General features: G+C 45.5%; 1 protein-coding gene across 2 annotated transcripts in view; it reads right to left on the bottom strand.

The window, feature by feature from the left end:
• Nucleotides 1–4,849: 4,849 nt before the first annotated feature.
• DGKZ (diacylglycerol kinase zeta) overlaps nucleotides 4,850–20,605 on the bottom strand; it is a 60,538-nt gene continuing 44,782 nt past the window's right edge. The window contains exons 26-31 of one of the 2 annotated variants that reach the window (XM_056851440.1): nucleotides 16,153–16,184; nucleotides 14,088–14,131; nucleotides 12,211–12,331; nucleotides 10,699–10,735; nucleotides 9,461–9,560; nucleotides 4,850–5,260 (exon numbers count right to left, since the gene is read on the bottom strand). In XM_056851440.1, the coding sequence (XP_056707418.1) occupies nucleotides 5,144–5,260; nucleotides 9,461–9,560; nucleotides 10,699–10,735; nucleotides 12,211–12,331; nucleotides 14,088–14,131; nucleotides 16,153–16,184 (451 nt within the window). In that variant the 3' untranslated portion in view covers nucleotides 4,850–5,143. Of the gene's footprint in view, nucleotides 5,261–9,460; nucleotides 9,561–10,698; nucleotides 10,736–12,210; nucleotides 12,332–14,087; nucleotides 14,132–16,152; nucleotides 16,185–20,605 lie in introns of those variants that run through there. The other variant, XR_008933365.1, reaches the window with a different exon arrangement.

The raw sequence follows: 20,605 nt of genomic DNA on the forward strand, positions 1-20,605 counted from the left end.
CAGTTTATTGGTATAATGATGAGAATGCCAAAATGTTCCGTTGAGGAGCTCCAAAATAAACATTGCTAATTAAAAATTCCAAATGAGCAAATCTGCTATTACAAATGAAGAGGAAAGTCTGATTCATAAGCATATGAACTTGCTATCCTGTGCCAGAATAAAATGGATGTTCTAGCCTTTAGGGAGTCCCAGCTCAATACGTCAGGCACAAAGGTGAACACCTCAGCTAAACAAATCTCTGCTTCATACTAGATCACAGGCTTCACAGCTGCAATCTTATGCAGATTGTTGTAAGTACTGCTGAAATACATGGGCCTTCTGAGTAAAGACAGAACTATATAGCATTCAAGCATTTGTCCCAAGGAGTGCCTCTTGAAGGACCACTTCTTCCTGCATGGGGCTGTGTGGCAACATCTCCTTTGCTGTCTGTCCCTTTATGCAGATCTACTGGAACAGCAGCTGCATGGTAGCTTAATTGTGGAGGCACATGATCTGTGGAATTGTATTCCCATAGAGCTTCTTTTCTGACATTCAGGAGGCTGATAGACAGGAGGGACTTTAAAGGAGATATTACTCTGATGTGGACTGTGGTTTTTAGTGGTCTATGGTGTTTCCATGACTGGTGTGTTTTTGTTTTACCATTGTAAGCTGCTTTGGGTCTCTTTGTAGGAGAAAATCAGGGTAAAAGAACTTAATAAATAAAATAAATAAGTATAGGAAAGGGGGGGGAGATGTTGAGAACTCTGAAGAAAATTAAAAAAAGATGGAATTTTAAGAGGCAAGGTTCTGATCCCATATTGGGGCTGCTGGATCTTTTTGTATGGTGTCATACATAACCCATTTCAAATTGGTCAGATCCCCACATGCAAGAAAATGCAAGGAGTATAACAATACTGAAATTAGAATTGATGGTAGGTGATGTATTACCTGGTAGAGCTTCTGTCTTGGATTTTGCCTGTACAAATCTCAGCCAAGCTACTGGTGGGTATGGGAAAGGATATGCATCCTTGTGTGTAGCAAAAAAAAAAAAAGGTTACCCATCTCTGGTCCAAACACTGGCTCTTCAATTGTAGCTTAACATTCATACCTTGCTGAAAATGTCTGATCATTCCATCTTTTACATCTACTTGCATTTCACACACATTTCTTCGATGAAGTAGACACAGGCCAACAAAACGACAGCCATAATATATTTTTGCTAGCACAGCACAATACTCTTGTTTGCTGGAGCTGACTAATCCTGAGCTGTACGGTGTAACAAGTTGAGGGCCTGCATGGAACTGAAGGGGCTTATGGAGGCCAGTTTCTCCTCTCCCACACTCCATTTCCTTTCATTATAGTTAACTGCTATCAATATTCTGTCCTTTTTGAAGCATTTTCAGTCCACACCAAGATTTTTTGCTCCCTCACCTTCTTTTGGTCAGCCTTCCCCCCTCCAAACCTGGGGATTCCTCCAAGTATGTAGACACCCTACCTTGTTGACAGATGGCCCCACTGAGCAATTTTCGTAATATGTTTATAGCTGGGAAACTGCTACCTACAAGGGCTCCCCAGCACAGATACTGGAATTGAAATACAAATGTATCATGGCCTTTGCCATGCAACACTGGCCATGCTTTCCCCTCCAAATACAGGTGACATTTATGTTGCAAAACATGAAAACCTATCAGGAGACCCAAGCACACAGTTGAGAAGATCTGCAGGGTTGGGGTCTGGGATTAGCAGGGGCTAAATGGGAATATTAGTAACAAAGATAATGGAGATGGGGACTGGTATGATCTCTAGTTGCCCACTTTGACACAAAGTGTCACCCCAAAAGCCCCCCTTTACAAACCAGGTCAAGTCTTGGGCTTTTACTCAGGGCACAAAAGATCTACGATGAGCATCAGCATCACATTCAAAAGAAAGAAAGTAAAATATCCATCCTTGTATTTTAATAGCAAAACCCAACAAAACATTTAAACTGAAAGAGAAAAGCCAATGGAAGCACAAGCTTCCAACACAGTTACAAAAAAAATAAAATAAAAATACAGTCAATCCAAAGATTTCTAATACAGAATCTAGGACACAAGAAGTAGGTATTGCACAGGGAATAAAATCCATCCTCAGAAACACTCCTCCCTCTTGGAATAAGAATAAGCCAAGGTTTTTGAATTGCACAGCAACTCTGCTTCAGACACGCACGCGTGCACAAACACACATACAGAGATGAGGAAACAGTGTGCTTTTGAACTACCTGTACAAAGTTTTAGAGGAGCATATAAAAGGAGGGGTGAGAAGACAACAGCAGGCTTATGGTGCGTAAATGCTTCCAGGAGACTGGCCTGAACATCCAGCTTTAAGAGAGCAGTTTTCACAATTTTAAGAAGAACAAGCATATGCCCTGCCGTAGCTTGGTGGTAGGACCTTGCTCGACTGCTTATAGCATAAGAATGCCATCGTACGCTTGAACTGCAATATCCATTATCCAAGAGGGGAACCAGGAGCCATCTTTAGTGGCAGCCATCTGAATACTGTGAGGCTGCACCCGTGCCTAGTTGCCTTAAAAGCCTCAGATGTTTCATTTTACTTCTGGAGAGGAAAACAGGGAAAGGTACAAGTATCGTGGAAATGACAGCATTTGAATGAGCTTCTGGTTTAGGACTGCCCACCACTCACTCAGGAATATGGTGTTCCACAGTGCTTGTGTGTAGTTTTAGTTGCATGGTGCTCTTGGTGGGGAGAGGGGGCAATCAGATGGAAAAGTAACCTTCCAAAGGGATTCAAAAGGTTTCATGGGCACAGACACACACACCAGCAAGCATCTCAAGGATTCCCAACACTTCTATAGTCCTAGGAATATTCAATACAGAAAGAGGGTAAATGTGGTAGTCTTTAAGGAAGGCAAGCTTATACACACACACACACACACAAAGTAGGTCTCTAATAAGGAATGATAACTGTTTCTTATCATAATCGGGTTGAACCTTTCAAAAATGTGGAAAACAACTGTGACAAATCCCTGCAGCTCATCCCCGCCCCCCAATTCAAACTTTTGCATCTATAACACTGACTGATCTGCATGCAGACTTTCCTGACCCTTCAATTTACCAGTGACGGTCACACCTTTTAAAGATGCACCTACGTCAAGTACTTTTAATATGAAAAAGGTTCTTTTGCCAACCAATGATACATTGTACTCCCTTGCCATCCATGGCTGTCATTATCCCAGAGGAAGACATTCATCTCCCAGTCGTTTCAGAACACTATTAGAAGACTTACTGAGGTTCAAACGGTTCTTGCCCTCAAACTGGTTCTTTAGACTTCCTAACCAGAACTCTCAGACCCCCTAACCTTCTGACAGGATTGGCTGCTTGGAGGACTGCAAACTACCTAGACACAAGTTTCCATGGTTACTGATCCCACTTCCATGTGCAGCCTGTGCCAGGCCAGCTGGCAACTTGCTCAGTACATCCCGAGGATGGAAGAAATTAGCATTTTAGCATCTAGAGATGTTCAGGCTGGTTAGGTGTAAATGTTCCAGAGTATTTTGGTTAAAAATTAGCTGAAAAAAAGGTTTCTGCCCATGCTAGATCACTGCAAGGTATGAGTTCCTTCAACATTTTTTTTCTTTAGCAATACAAACAAACGAACAACAAAAATGGATCAAGTGTTAGAACTGATAGACTTGGGTAAGCAAGGAACTTAGGAAGAGAAGTAGGATCTTGCAATAGCGTTCCAGGTCAAATAACAGGGTGTCGGCTTCCTATGACGGAATGGAACACTACGTTGAAATGATTCAGGATAAGCCTGGACCAGCGGGAGACGGATTTTCCCACTCACAGGTGTGCATGTGTATGTGAGTTTGGGTTGGACCCAGGAACAAAACCCCAAGATCACTGTGATCAGGAATTTGGTGGCCATGTAGACATTTTTCCTTCCCTCTTAACTGTTAGCATGCCCCACTCCTCACCCTTGGATAAATGGATACAGTGTACAGTTAGCAATGGTTGGTGGATTCAGGTCCCTTTATCTTTGTATAATAAAGGAGCAGCCATATTGTCCCCAAACAAAAAGGGTTTTTTTCCCCTTTACCAGTACAAAGAGAATCAGAAGTTTGCCCTTAGTCCTTAACTGTGACAACAGCAAATGGTCTATTTCAGGGTGAGATCTGAACACCCCCCTCAGAGGCAACTCCCTGCTGTCTCAACACCAGCCTCTGTAACGTTCACTGCAGGCTGATGTTCTCCCAACTGAGCAAGCATTAGGTGAAGAGAAGCAGCATGTGAGAGCAAAGAAAAACAAACTTGAGTGGAACAAAAGGAGGGCAACAGGCACTTTGCTCACAACTTCTACTATTGCAGGCTCAACAGTCACCTTGGAGGGAAGGGATTTATTTGACATGGTGCTGCCTGGAAGGCTTCCCTTCTCTTACGTGAGCACCCTTCACAGGGTTACATGCAGTACGGAGCCCGTGGACAAGAAAAGGGGAACAGGGGATGATGCACTGTGAAAGAAGGGGTGCAGGACTGGTCCAACGGTTTGCTTCAGACAGTCGCCCATGTGACTGCTGGCCAAGGGCCGCACAAGCAGCTGGATGCTGCAATCTGTAGACAAAAGGCAGGATGCAGAACAGATTCCTGCCTCATGAGCCACACCAGCAAATTTCCATTAACAGGATATACCTGGGCAACACACACTATTGCCAGAACTATTGAGAAAGGCAGCACTCACTGCTGAGAATCAGAAGGGGTGTATGTGACTGGAACTGGTCAGGAGAAGACCAGAATGGGATGCAGACACTGCCCCTTGGAGACACCACACACCAGGTGCAGGGGCATCATAAGGAAGGACGCCAACAGGAGTTGGAAGAGTAAGATCTTCTTTCCCAACGCTTTAAGGGAACAGAAGCGGCCCTCTGTATGACCCAGAGTCAGGAAGTGAGGAGGGAACGTTCAGCAGCAGAGTCCATCCATGGAATGTGGTGGTGGGGACACAGAGTCAGCATTGCTCAACACCCACTACACTAATAAATAACAGTGCCATGGCCAAGACCAAATGTAACTCTTGATTGTCCCCGTGCTGGATATTCAAGGAAAGGCCAGCCTGGCTCCTGTGCCACTCTGCTCCTGCTCCCCTAGGCAGGGATAAGGCACGCTCAGTGCTACACCGCAGTTTCCTGATCCTCCCGCTGGATCATCTGATAGTGCTGTCGGTTTTCGAGGTAGGCAGCCAGGTCAGGATCATTTGCCTTCTCGGCTCTGTGCTTGGGTGTATCTCCCTGCAAGAAGGGAAAGAAGAAGGAAGATATCAAAACAGAAACTTTCTGGGTCTTGCCAAAGCCTTTTAGGTCCTTTTTCATAGTAGTTATTGCTGCATCAAGCACAGGCATAAAATGCTGCCACGTGCTCATACCAAAGATATCCCACCACGTTGGGCCTGAAATTCTGCATCGTCCCTGCTATTAAGTGACTTTTTGGGCTTTCCATGCACAGGTGCCAGATGTTTCCATATACTATAGCAAAGTCATAAGAACATAAGACAGGCCATGCTGGATCAGACCAAGGCCCATCAAGTCCAGCTCTCTGTTCACACAGTGGCCAACCAGGTGCCTCTAGGAAGCCCACAAACAAGACGATTACAGCAGCATTATCCTGCCTGTGTTCCAAAGCACCTAATATAATAGGTAAGCTCCTCTGATCCTGGAGAGAACAGGTATGCATCTTGACTAGTATCCATTTTTACTAGTAGCCATGAATAGCCCTCTCCTCCATGAACATGTCCACTCTCCTCTTAATGCCTTCCAGGTTGGCAGCCATCACCACATCCTGGGGCAGGGAGTTCCACAATTTAACTATGCGTTGTGTGAGGTCAAAGTCAGTCTTCAGAGCCCTTGATAGAGAAGTGACTGTGGTCATAAAAATCTTATTGTGCATGCGCTAGGTACATGTGGTTTTGTAGACTCAACAATTTGGAGATCTTACTTGACCTATGGAAAGGTATGGAGCCCGATAAGATAACACCTGACTACTCAGGATACTGCATATGTGGAATTCCACTCAGGTCCACTGCCTCTGGGGAATGCACTGGAAGAGGCTCTGAGCAATGTACAAGGAGGGCGGGGGATGGAATATGGGGAAGGAGAAACCGCTGAGTGCAGAAATAACTGGTTATTTCCACTTGGAAGCACTGCTTTCTTCAGTCCTCAACCCAACATTGCAACAGAAATCTAGAAAACGCACAGGCAACAAAGTACGTTAAGCAAGTTTTGAAATGATCCTATATATATATATATATAAAGAATGGGAGAAAAAGTCCTAGAAGGGAGTGATTTCTCATCATATTGATAGAAGCCAGAGAGGGCCTCGAGGAAGACTCCGCTTGAGGGATGTATGGTTTATCTTGGAACATATGTGCAAAGGTAGCTATGAGCAGACACAGAGAGGCTCCCTAGAAATGTCTGTGATTGCACTGCCTCAACAGAGGGGAGGAGGGAGGGAGGGCAAGGCTGGAAACCAGAGGGGAGTGTTGGAAGGGGATGCTTGGAGTTCATTGGGAGATTAGCAGAAAACAGCTAGATAAGTCTTCAAAGATCTGTTGCCCTCCCCCACCAACAGCACAACTTATTTGCTAGGAAAATAAAAGCTTGTTTTTGTACGTCCCCACTTGTGACCATGTAAACAGAAAAAAGGCAAAAGGTTTGCATAGTTGTACAATGAAACAGTTGCTGCAGCCAGCTTACTTTTCTCGCTCTGTGGAAGCCAGGATAATCTAAGCAAAAGGAGTGGGGTGGGGGTGGGGGTGGGGGGCTGGGGCGAGGTGTGCGCCTGGGGAGTGCCCTGAAATACCATCCCTCCGCCTCCCACCCCCACAGCCTCGCTAGCGCTCCTGATCCCCTGAGGAGGCTCACATTTCATGAACTTATTGCAGCCATCTGGACTGCGTCCACTAATGAACTCCTGCACTCCATAAAAAGCAAATCTGTTAACAGCTTTCAGCCATGTCTCTCCCCCTCTTCCCTCTTCCCCCACTCCACCAACTTTTCCCTCCCCCTCATTAGCTACCCCCACACCGAACAAACTCACTGCTGAGAAAAGGCCAAGGAAACCTGGCTCTCTGCCGCCTCCATTGAAAGCGGGAAGAGGACAAGTCTCCCACACTGGCTCTCGCATCCTAGCAGGGAGAAGGCAGCCATGGTGAGGCAGGAAAGGATACCAAGTCCCAGGGACAATTGGCAGCTATATTTCATGGGAGCGGACAAAGGGCTAGCCACACAGAGGCTCTGTCTCTCACACACACGCAGCTGCAGAAACAAGCACAAGTCACTCTGTCCCCTCTCCCAAAAGGATGGAGGGACAAAGGCAGAAGCGAGGGGCATGTACAAACCCACCTACAAAGCTGAACCACAGGTTCACCTACAAGGGGCGCGCACAAGGGCCTCTCTGCACATGGACTCGTTTTGAGCATGGAAACTTTGGCTAAAACAAAAAATGGCTTCCCTTGCAAATAGCTCCCCTCACTGAACATTCAAAATTTCAGCCTCAAATGAGAACGAAGAGGTGTGCATGCACACACAGACACCAGTAACTGTAATCGGATGCTCTCTGGCCACATTATTATGGAGTCTGGTTCTGTCGAGGCAGCAGTGACCATGCCTCAGTTATGCTACTGCAGCATGCTACCATTTGGTGGGAGAGGAGTCAAATGCTGTTCTACAACAGCGTGGTTCCTTTTGTGTGAGCATGATCCAACCAGTGAATGCCATAGAAACATGAATCCTGCTCACAAATCCCAGAGCCCTGATTTCCCTGTGGCAGTGTCTGTGAAATGGGCTCGTGGCTAAAGGCAGAGCGAGGGCCACTCTTACTTCACATTCTGTACTATTCAGAAATGCCTACAGACTTTGCGGTACTGTCCATACTCATTATCCCACCTTCCTCTCTCACCTGACCCTTTGCCACCCCATTGCCAGCCAAAGCTTCTTTTGCTTTAGCCAAATCACAGTGCCTGAGCCACTGTCTTAAAGGTTAAGGGAGCAAGGAGCTGCCAAGATCTGACTATAAAATGTCTTGGTGCAGCTGGCAGAGGGTTTTATTGCTTGTCTGAAATGTGCCAGTGCCTTTACAGCACCATTAGCATTGACACTGGTCAGGTGAACTCAGAGGCCCCAGGAGCCTTTGGGAAACATGACCTGATGCATCTCGTCGGCTAAGCATATGGCTCAGTTCTAGGGCACAGCTAGCTGGCACCAAGACAGTACTATCACTATCTTATTGGCCATTGTGTACATGTTTGTTTCCCCCACTGTTACTCGCAAGAAGCTCCCAAGAGCTAGCATCAAAAGATGACCCCAATTTCTTCATCCTCTCTCTCCTGGCACTTACTATGTCTTGGCTGATGTATCCAAAGATTATATGATTCTCTGAGCCTAAAGGAGACTAAAGGGGGACTGTCTTCTTCGGTGGCTGTGTGTGAATACACACACACAAACAAACACGTGCATACTGAATATTTACATGCTCCCCTAAAACAAAACAAAAAACCCAATTCTACCTACCCAAGGCCATCCACAGCAGAGAACAGAAACCTACCCCACTGTTGCAATTTTAACAGAGTTGCCAATTTTAAATGCCCTTCTTCCAATGCTGGATCATCCTCCTATCTAGCAGACTTCATAGTCTGCAGCAGGGAGAGGGAAAAGTTTGCAGCAAAGCTGTCCTTGCAGTGACCTCAGGGAGTGGGAAGCGGGGAAATAATCCATTCTGGCCCCTGGTTTAGGGAGGGAAAAACAGCAGAAGAGGCTCATTTAACTCTTCTGGTGGGTTAAATGCTGTAATCCATACCCAGAAGATACAGCTGCTTCTGCTTCATATACATACTGAGGACCTTTCCTTCCCCAGTTCTGAGGCTACAGTTAGCATCTACAGCTCTTTCAGATCACTTCCTTCCGAGGGTCCTTCATACAATCAGAGAATCAAGCAGTGAACTCCCCCCCCCCCTTAGGACTGTTTTCCTCTTGCCTTTTTTTCACACACATGAATGTGCCTATGGGATATTTTCCCTTTCCCTAGATTTAACAGCCACTGGCTATCCATCAAACACTTCACACTTTAAAAAGGGGAGCTGAAATTTAATTTTTCTTTGACACTGTAAAGAGAAAAGTTGCCACATCTCTCATGCAACTGACCGATGTATTTGACAGCAGATAATGCAGTATCCGCTTCTCAGAATATTTTTTGCTCCCCTCAAAAAAAATCTCCCCATACACAGAAAGCTAGCAGGTCAGAGAAAGAACCAAACTCAACCACTCTCCCTGACCTTCTATTTTTTTCATTTCCAAGGATAATTTCCCCCCAGGGCAGGGAGAGCTGTGCAGTTTACAGTTGTACAATTAGGAAACATTTTACCTGCCGAGCGTATGAATCAGACCTAAAACTTCAGTCCTTTTGCAACACTTCCTCCCTGCATTGCAAGCACTTACCTGCAGGTCTGTTTTCATCAGGGAGGCCCCAGCCTCCACAATGTAATGGCAGATGGTGCGCTGGCGAAGGCCTGCAGCCAGGTGCAAACTGGTCTCACCACTGGAAGGAACAGAGTAAGAATGATACCCAAATTGGGGTTCAGGTTCATCTGCCTGGTGCTGTTTTGAGGCCAATTACAACACATGCTTAGTGGAAGGAAAAGAAAGTTTATTCGTGGCCACGAAGAGTCATCTCCAAAGCTTGCATAAGGAGACAATAGGTGTGCATTACATTTTATACCTTGATTAATTTGCCATTTCATTGGTTTGACAACACATAACATAGCATGTTATATCTCATTTCCAACACACCTCTTAATCCATAGTTGGCCATTGGTTCCGCTTATTTACCTGGTGCCCAATACCTGTGTCCTTTCAACTTTGTTATCTGCCTAGCTGACACATTCGCTTTGAAGTACCCATTACAGTAACTGGTACACATTTCTTCTTGGCCCCTTTTCCAGCTACCTCATCCTACTCCTTCCCTTTCTGTTCACACAAAGATTCCTCTTTCCTAGCCTGAATATAGTTTTTGGCAATCACTAATCAATTTTAACATATCTTAATAAAGCATACCACACAGCACTGATGTTTATAATAATTCCTAAAATTTTACTACATAATATATATTTTCTCATACTGTCAAGAACATCACACACTCCTGTCTAGCCCTCCTCAAGGGACAAGGAGTAGATATGTGTGTTGTGACAGAAGAGCTGGGCCAGGATCAAGCCAGTTCACACCACAGTTTACTGAAGGTGGCTCTCTTCCACATCCCAGCCACGTTCTCTCTGCTCAATTATCTAATCCAGCTGGGGAGCACAAAAGGAAAGGAAGCAGCCAGCTGAGGCAAGGGAGATGGATGAGAGCACCTAACTGGTCTCTGCCATTTTCCCCCCACAGGTATCCAGCATGCTGTGATAGACCGCAGGCTGGCTGCTTTTTTGGGGAGTGCCTCCGCTGGTAGGGCAACAGAAATGTCCGTCTTCCCTGAAAACGTATCTTCTCCTAAGACAGACATCTCTCCTCCCTTTTCATCCTGGTGCAAATGAACCTAAACTGGTTGCCTGGCCTGCCAGCACAGGGAGCTGGAGTGTGGACAGGAGGAGGAGGGGTGGGGAGAAAAGGACCCAGACCTGCCTTTTGGGTGGGTGGGCAATAGGTTAGTAATTAATACTGTGAACTAGGAAGGAACTTACTTCTCTTCTTCTGCCGTGTCCAGAATCTCTGCAGGAGCTGGGGACAGAAAGGCAAAACAAAACCGTGAACAAGGCCAGCCTATTTGCCACATGTCAGGTCCATGCCAACAGGATGGAAAACACAGTTTCTTCCCAGTCATTCTTATAAACGCTCACAGAGGTAAAGAGGCTGCATATTTTTCATAGTTACCTGTGAAATATTTCGGCAACATCAGTCCCATTGCTGCTTCCCTAAGTTAACAAACATTTTAGTCTTACTGCACCTAGGATGCAATGTTACATTATTTGCTGCCTTTGCCACAATGTCCTCATAGGGTGCCAACTGATCAGTTTTTGTGGTGGGAGAGGACAACAGAAACCCCTTTTGGGGGAAGAAGGGGAAGCTAGTGACCAGCTGCTCATGAAACAGGAGAGGGGCTTCAGGAGACCACTAGAAATAAAAAGCAAGGCAAATGGAAACAGCCATGATGCACATAGGAGATATTGTGTGTGTGTGGTGTGTGTGTGTATGAACCATCTGCATGCAGTCTCTCTCATTTCTGCCTGAGAGACTGGCAGTGGAGTCTCCTCTCCAAGTGTATGTCTCTTGGGCCAATCCAGCATGGTGTAGTGGTTAAGAGCGGTGGTTTGGAGCGGTGGGCTCTGATCTGGAGAACCATGTTTGATTCCCCACTCCTCTACATGAGCGGCAGACGCTAATCTGGTGAACTGGATTTGTTTCCCCACTCCTCCACCTGAAGCCAGCTTGGTGACCTTGGGCTAGTCACACTCTCTCAGCCCCACCTATCTCACAGGGTATCTGTTGGGGGGAGGAGAAGTGAAGGTGATTGTAAGCTGGTTTGATTCTCCCTTAAGTAGTAGAGAAAGTAGGCAAATAAAAACCAACTCTTCTTCTGCTCCCAATATTTTCCATTTGTGCAAACACATTTTCCACGGTACCCCTACCCCACCCGCACTGCCTAGGACTTTTTACAACCAGCTTCCTGTTGGGGTAAAAAAAGATAAGAACTCTTGGTGTGAAAATGCAGCCCAGTATTCCCACTCCACCCACTGCCAATGGGGCATGCCATTATCCCATTTAGGAGACAGAAAACTGCGACTGAAAGGATATCAGCATTGAACACATGAAGCTGCTTTATACTGAATCAGACCAATAGTCCATCAAGGTCAGTATAGTCTACTCAGACTAGCAGCAGCTCTCCAGGGTCTCAGGCAGAGGTCTTTCACGTCACCTACTTGCCTAATCTTTTTAACTGGAGATGCCGGCGTTTGAACCTAGGACCTTCTGCATGCCAAGCAGATGCTCTACTACTGAGCCACAGCCCCTCCTTGAGGCTTTGCTTCAAAGCCACATGCCGTGTTCAGATTCCAGGAAATGAATCAACTCCACTGCTTAATCAGACTGACCCAATGTTTTATCCACATGCTAACAGTCATCTCACTACACAAAAACAATTGCAACGTTATGATTCCTGATGCGGCTTACCATTTTCAATTATGTATCTGGCTTACCATTTTCAATTATGTATTTGACAATCTCCTTGCTCCCTGATTTGACTGCATGATGCAGGACAGTTTGGCCTGTGTGATCTCGCACCATCAAGCTACTTCCAGCCTGATGTATTTCTCTGAACTACAAAAAGACAGGACAGTGCAAGATGAGGCAATAACACAAACTTCCTTGTGGAAAACCTTAAATCAAGGCAGTTTATGGAAAGCTGCAGACATCCAAGGAACATCAAGAACAATCCATTTTAAAATCATTATATGGTCTGCCTAGTAAACGTCATGATGTGACATCGCCCCATGGGTCAGTAATAACCCAGTGCTTGCACAGGGGACTACCTTTACATAAACCACTCAATTAGAACATTGTATCAGGCAGAAGCAGTTTTTTAAAAAAAGACTTGGTCAGACAGGAACGTTTTCTTATTTAAAGTATAGTAATGTTGGATAAAGGAACTCCGTGGCGCACAGTACTGCAGTCCATGCTTTGCTCACGACCTGAGTTTGATCCCAACGGAAGTTGGTTTCAGGTAGCCGGCTTAAGGTTGACTCAGCCTTCCATCCTTCCGAGGTCAGTAAAATGAGGACCCAGCTTGCTGGGGGTAAAGGGAAGATGACTGGGGAAGGCACTGGCAAACCACCCCATAAAACAAAGTCTGCCTAGTAAATGTCGGAATGTGACGTCACCCCATGGGCCAGGAATGACCCGGTGCTTGCACAGGGGACCTTTATCTTTTAATGTTGGACAAAACTAGATCTCCCTAAGGAGGAAGTTGGACAAAGCCAGGGCTACAACAGAGAGAATTCTGTCCCTCATTCCTGCAGCAGAAGATGCTTCTCCAGATCAGTGATACGGAGCCAGGCCTTCCTCACAGACCTCAGGAATCATGGAGGCTCACATGGATGCATAAGTATGCTCGTAGACAAGCTCAGAAGGACCAAGAATTTTTATTTTTTATGCCAACTAGGGAGTCTCACCACAAGATGAGAAATCACTACAATTCTTCCTTGGCTGCTTGTCCCTTTAAATGTACCCTATTACAGTAAAAAGCACATGCCACCAGTAAAAAGCCACTATTAATGAAAAGGCATGGCTGTCTCCCTCTAGTTCACCCAACAAAGCAAGTTATTATGAAGGCTTAAGTAATACATCTGGCTTGGTGAAATGTCAGAAGAATGATAGAGATTTATCACCTTATGGTGAAGTAACCCCCGTACAGACTCACCATAATGGAGTTATGCTCCATTAGAAAAGTTTAGGAAAGAAACATCAACATACCCTTCTCCTAGCTGGGTCATTACAGCTACTAATCTACATTGTGGGACTGCCATGCTCCCAACTTCAGCAGGAACCACCATTTCTCTCTAAGCAGATGCAATGTGGCGCGCACAACAGCCCAGCACCAATATCACTCCTGACTGCAGTGCAGATGGATGTGGGATGGCTGCGTGGCACAATGCAAATCTTGCGGATGAAATTCAGTCGAGATGCATTCAAAAGGCTACTGACCTGCAGGAATAACCCTTAATGCGCACCCAGTCTAGACTGCCTGACTGGAGAATCCAACACAATTCTATGGAAGGTGCTAAAATGCCTTTGTACCATCTTGACTTCTTTGGGTAAGCCTGATAAGAAATCCACCTGGCACAAGATGGGCAACACTTAAAAGGAATCCTGTACTCTGCGCATGGGGGGGGTGAAGCCTACAGATACAGTTGATATCAAAAGGCTGGCTGGCACTGCCAAGGAGTTACAAAAGGAACGTTGACAACACATCATGTTCAACACTAGAGGGAGGTGGGAGGGCAGCAATGCTGTGACAAAGGGCCACCACCCCTTCCCCCAGCTCTGGACTTGGGGTTTAACACCTGGCAGCTGTTACCTTGAGGAAATCGTTATTCTTGGCAGCATCTATCAAAGCATCATCTGCAAGGAGGAGACATAGGTCAGGGTTACAAAACCAAGCAGGAGAAAGGGTGGAGGTAAGGCGCACATGTGCATAAGTGTAAGGATTCTGGCCAGGCAGACAAAGAGACCGAGGGCCAGACCACTACACTGGGCAGGGACATGGATTGGTTAATAACCCCCAAGTGATGTCCATTAGGGCTCTAAAGAGATTTCCATCCTCTGCATCATACTAACATGTTCAGACAGTAACGAGGCAGTCGAGTACTGCCGCAAAACTGACCACAAATATCTAAGCTACCCGGAGTCTGGAAGAAGGGAGAGAAAGAAGGGAGAATGTGTGAAACACCAAGCTTTGACATTTATCATGAAATCAGCATGATGCACATTAATCCAGCCCCTACTGAGTATGCACATAGCTCCATTTCAACATGCTTTCCTGTTCCCAGTCGCTTCCCATTTATAAAGCATGTGTGAGTGTGTATGTGAACTATGCACACACATGTGGTTTTTACTATGAACCATTCCTGAATTTGCTGCAAATATGTGGTCTCCTGTTTCCTTTGACTCCATTCCTCAGTCTGTGGCATAGAAAGGACCAAAAGCTGCCCATCAAAGAAGACCTGGGTGGTGGGGAATGATGGAATTGACCATGGGGAGTGGGGAGGGGAGCAAGAGCACATGGCGAGGGAGAGGAAGAGAGGACTTTTCAAGCAGAGCTGAGGTGAGTTTGGCAACGATTACTTCAAGCTCACATGGAAATGAATGGTCAGCACGAAGAGGCAATATAGTGGACGGGCGAGCAGAGGAGATGGAAAGCTGGGGGTCCCCAAAGAGGTGGCAGTTGGGGATGCCTCTGTCAGTGACTCACTCACACTTCCAGGAATTAAGCTCTGTTCAAGCGCCAGGAACCTCTTTCCATTCGCTCAACCAGCAGAGGCCCCCTGACCTTGCACTCACACCTCCTGGAGCCCTCACTGCCGCCTGGCAGAGACTAGCCATACCCCCCTACCCACCCACCCCCGCCCCCCAGCCATGCAACTCAAGTCTCTGCAGGTGGGAGATTAAGCCTGCACCATAATGGTATTTCCTGCCAGACTTTGTAAAAGTCGCTCGCGAAGCCAATGGATGTCAGATTTCACCCAGCTAGTCAAATCTTGCAGCTGCATTCCCCACCCCCCACCCCGGAATGTCTTGGGCATCAGGGCCCCTACAGCACTCAGTTTCACAAGGATGAAGACTCTCCAGTTGTAATTCTCTTGCATGCCAACACGCTGCAAAACCCCAGCCTGGCCACGGCCTCTCCCCTGCAGCCTCTGCTACTGAAACATGTCCAATTGCAACCTGCTCAATGCCAAAGATGAGACTCCTATAAAACTGTGCTGAAGCTTTCTTGTTTCCGAGTCTGGGCTTGTTCCTTTTGAAGATTCACCCTCGTGAGTGACTGTAATGCAAGCAGCAATTGGAGCATGCCCCCTTTATACCGGGATGTACGGGAAGATGTACTTTATTGCAGATGCTGCACTGACATTTTCTATCTCCAAGATTATATCAACTGTGCCTCCAAGATGTCAACTGTAGCAGCATCAGATGGAAGCCTAGAGTATATTCTGGGATGGAAAATGTATGCCAGGTTATGATGGATGTTCCAGAAATCTCAATTGCCGTGGTGGGCCCTGCTTATCTGGACCATTCCAACAGTAACTGAAATAATCGCATTTAATTTAATTTAACCTTTTATTTATCATCCAGCATTCTCATTAGGACTCAAGGCATATCGCTCTCTCATTAGGCATCATACAGACATCCCAAATAATTTGGGGAACAGCCTGTGTGGGTGGCATTTACTGAAGTCCCCTGATGTATCATGCAAGACCACGTATAAAGGCTCTGGTGGAGTGGGATGGATGTTTCAGAGGCTGCAAGAAGGATGCGATCAAAGGGCATGAAGATGAAACAGAACAATGACAAAGAGCTACCTGAAAAGAGAGATTAGAGAAAAGATGCTGAAAGCTCATCTTGGGAGCAAAAAAAACTCTCACCTTTGAGGGGGTGGCAGCTCCCCATTTCTGAGCTGGAAATAAGAGATAAGAAAGTCAAAACTAAGAGGTGAGACCTTTCCTGAAGCAGCTCTCTTCAGCCGCACAAAATCCCCCCCAGTAACTCTTCTCTATGGTCCCAATTACACATTACATTGAACATGTGATTATCATGGAGACTTGCAACCATATGCTAGCTTCAAGTTCCTTATGGGAACTTAATTCAGTACTGCAGGTAGGGCCACCAAAGGGGGGGGGACAGGGGGGATAAAATTATAGGAGCCCATATGTATCAAGTTCTCTAAATTCCCAGTTTTCATTTTTTTAAAGTAAGTCTCTATCCCTTTCCATTGTGGAGATTTGCCTTTCCCTTTATATCTCCACAATAGAAGTGGCTAGAGATTAATTTTCAAAAAAATGAAATCTGGGAATTCAGAGAACCTGGAATACATATTTCTTATAACATTATACTGATATAATAATATTCTAGTGCCATAATTTTTTTAAAGCCTCTTGTGGCAGGGCAGAGAAGAAAATGTCCAGGGTAGGGAAAATATCAGGGGAGAAGGCTACTGTGTGGGTGGAGAAAATAAAAAAAATCCCACCCACACAGCAGCCAACCAGGCTTTACCAGGATCTTTCCCAAAGCTTCAGACCAAAGAAGGTTTGAAGAAGATTGGAGGAAAGCCAGTAAGTACACAAATGTACCACGATGCTGTGGAGAAGCAGGAAAAACCCTCGCTTCTCAACACTGCTGAAGCCAAGGCAGGTAACCCATGCAGAAGTCAACAGAGGCTGGATACTTTACTATAGTGAGGCTGAAGCAAACACTTGCCTGTCCCGAGATACTGCTAAGCCCATCAACCAAGCCAGCCCTGGAGCAAGGCAAGACCCCTTCCCCTTATTTGCAAAGTTTTGGTCTCATTCCTTTTCATCCTCACTGCGGCTGGGAAGTTAAAACATACTGAATAGCAGAATAGCAAACATCTGTTACTATTATGAACCATTAAGTTAATATTTCCCAGTGAGCTATCAAAAACAGTGAAAGGGCGATTTTTCCCTCCCTCCACCCTTTACATGTATTGTGGTCTCTATTAATTTGTATTAGCAGTCATAAATGTGGAATAGCGAATGCCTTTCTGGATTACACACCACAAACAATATTGTAGTTAAAGTATGTGACTATAATTTGTGTTTGTGGTTTTTAATAGATCTTGTTTTAGACTTAACTATGTGCAAATTGGTCTTTGACCGTAATAAACAAATGATGATGATGATTTAACTAACGCATATAAGAAATCTGAGATTACTAGTTAAAACTACTAAACCCCCCCCCATAATTAGACGTGTTTTAATTTACATTTTAAACTGTTCAAGTAATCTGTTTTAATTATTATTATATTGGTGGGACATCTGATACTTGGCCTTTTGGAAATGGAACTTTGCTACTGCAGGCATTAAGCTTCATGTTACATGACAAACAATTTCATCTTTGTAAAAGATATAATAAAAATCAACCCCAGTGATCCTTGTGCTTTTCATTCAGCACCACTATATAAGCAGCACCTGATTTTGTACTAGATAATGGTACCCGGGTAAACTGAGATAGATTTCTTACTGATTTACTTATTAAAGTTTATTGTGAAATGATGTTTTTGTGAACTAGAACCCACTTCATCAGATGTGAGAAGTGTCATCATATATCGGTAGACATACAGTGAGGGGAAAAAGTGTTTGATCCCCTGCTAAATTTGCCCGTTTGCCCTCTGACGAAGAAATGACCAGTCCATAATTTTAATGGTAGGTTTATTGTAGCTGTGAGAGACAGAATAACAACAGGAAAACCCCCAGAAACCCAGAAGACAAAAGTCAGAGATTGATGTGCATTATAATGAGTGAAATAAATATTTGATCCCCTATCAATCAGCCAGGTTAGGGTTAGGGTTCTGCTGTCGACAGAAGCAATCAATCCATCAGATTCCAAACCAGCCACCATGACCAAGACCAAAGAGCTGTCCAAAGATGTCAGGGACAAGAATGTAGACCTGCACAAGGCTGGACTGGGCTACAAGACTATTGCCAAGCAGCTTGGTGAGAAGGTGACAACCCTAACCCTAACCCTAACTGTCAGCCTCCCTCGATCTGGGGCTCCATGCAAGATCTCATCTCGTGGAGTTGCAATGATCATGAGAACGGTGATGAAGCAGTCCAGAACTACACGGGGGGAACTTGTCAATGATCTCAGGGCAGCTGGGACCATAGTCACCATGAAAACAGTTGGTAACACACTACGCCTTGAAGGACTGAGATCTTGCAGAGCCCACAAGGTCCCCTTGCTCAAGACAGCACATGTACAGGCCTGTCTGCAGTTTGCCAATGCACATCTGAATGACCCAGAGGAGAACTGGGTGAAAGTGTTAGATGAGACCAAAATCGAGCTCTTTGGCATCAACTCAACTCGCCGTGTTTGGAGGAGGAGGTGGAATGCTGCCTACGACCCCAAGAACACCATCCCCCCCGTCAAACATGGAGGGGGACATATTATGCTTTGGGGGTGTTTTTCTGCTAAGGGGACAGGACACCTTCACCACATCGAAGGGACAATGGACAGGACCATGTATCGTCAAATCTTGGGTGAGCACCTCCTTCCCTCAGCCAGGGCATTGAAAATGGGTCGAGGATGGGTATTCCAGCAAGACAAAAATCTGTGGACGGAGCTGAAGGTTCGAGTAGCTACACATCAGCCTCGAAATCTTACTGACTTGGAGAGGATCTGCAAAGAGGAGTGGGACAAAATACCTCCTGGGATGTGTGCAAACCTGGTGGCCACCTACAAGAAATGTCTGACCTCTGTAATTGCCAACAAGGGTTTTGCCAAGTACTAAGTCATCTTTTGCAAAGGGATCAAATACTTATTTCACTCATTATAATGCACATCAATCTCTGACTTTTGTCTTCTGGGTTTCTGGGGGTTTTCCTGTTGTTATTCTGTCTCTCACAGCTACAATAAACCTACCATTAAAATTATGGACTGGTCATTTCTTCGTCAGAGGGCAAACGTGCAAATTCAGCAGGGGATCAAATACTTTTTCCCCTCACTGTATGTGTGTATGTGTAAATATAAAATCACAAAATTAGACTCATGGCTAGAAAAGCAATGTTAAGAGGCACAGGCTGCGCAAATTGAGTAGATGATATGGTGGGAATCATTGGGGGTTGACACAAAGAAAACAGAGGAGTTTGAAGAATCTTTACAGTGCATTCCTGAAGGGGGGGGGGCGAATGATCTTCGGAAGCAGCTTGATCCCTACGCCGGTATCCGTGCCACTAGTGCCAGGCAAACTGGCACGGACGCTAGCATAAGGGCACTTACACTGGCCCCTCTGGACCGCGGCAGCAGCATGGCCCCCGGACACTGGCGCGGCCTCCTGCTCACATTCTCCCAGTGCAAGTCCCTGCGTTGGCACCCCGGGAGGTGTTCGCAGGGGTGGAACTACACAATGGCAGTTGTCTAGCACAACGGTGTTGCCTTGCCACCTTTTTGGTGATGCAGCATTGCTGTTTGCAATGGGGCCTTTCCCCCATTTCCCCCCCATTTTCGGTTTTTTAAAAATAAAAAACCCTCCCCCCCCCCGGCAGCGGCCACGAAACCTTACTGGAGGTGCCGCAGCCACACTGTCCTCGGTCACTGTGGCTTTTAGGAATGGGCTGTGAATAGCTAGAAGTGCAGGGCGTTTTTGGCAGGATCAGCTTGGCTGGAAGGTGGTGAGGAAACTGCCCCTGCTTTTTTAAAAAACACATGTTTGAAGGCTTATATAGATAGGTAAGTTATATGAAATATAGAGGCTTATAAACTAACAAATGAAGTGAATAAAATGAAAAGTGGGAATTTTTTTCTGCCTCACTGCTACAGTTCATTCATAGTGTACTTGATTGTCAGCAGGTTCAGGACAGCCAAAAGGAATTATTCCACCAAACACTGCATAATTAATTTATGAAATATACTACTATAAAAGATGAAATTCACTGCTTCAGAAAAATTTAAAATGAAATTAGACAGATTTGTGGAAGTGGCCAGGTCCACCAGTGGCCATGATGGCTAAATAGAACGTCCATGTTCAGAGGCTATCTGTCCAAATGCCAGTTGTAAGGGCAACTATGAGGGGGTGGCTGTTGCCTTTATTCCCTGCTGGTGGGATTCCCAGAAGAATATGGCTGGCCAGTGGGGCAAATAGGATATTGGATTGGACAGACCATTGCTTTGATCCAGCAAGTCTTTTATTCTTATGAAAGCTCATGTCCCCATCCTCAGATTTATAGAGGGGGTTAAAATATAATTCAGTGATTCCACTTCTTCCTTTGCATCTTTAAGAATGCTACTGAATTATTAAACTATGTGGAGGGGAAAAGGAGATTGCAGTTTTCCAGTGCTGAGGGAAAGGCAATATATTTCTTC

This window comes from Euleptes europaea, chromosome 6, assembly GCF_029931775.1.
Source record: "Euleptes europaea isolate rEulEur1 chromosome 6, rEulEur1.hap1, whole genome shotgun sequence".
Taxonomy (NCBI): domain Eukaryota; kingdom Metazoa; phylum Chordata; class Lepidosauria; order Squamata; family Sphaerodactylidae; genus Euleptes; species Euleptes europaea.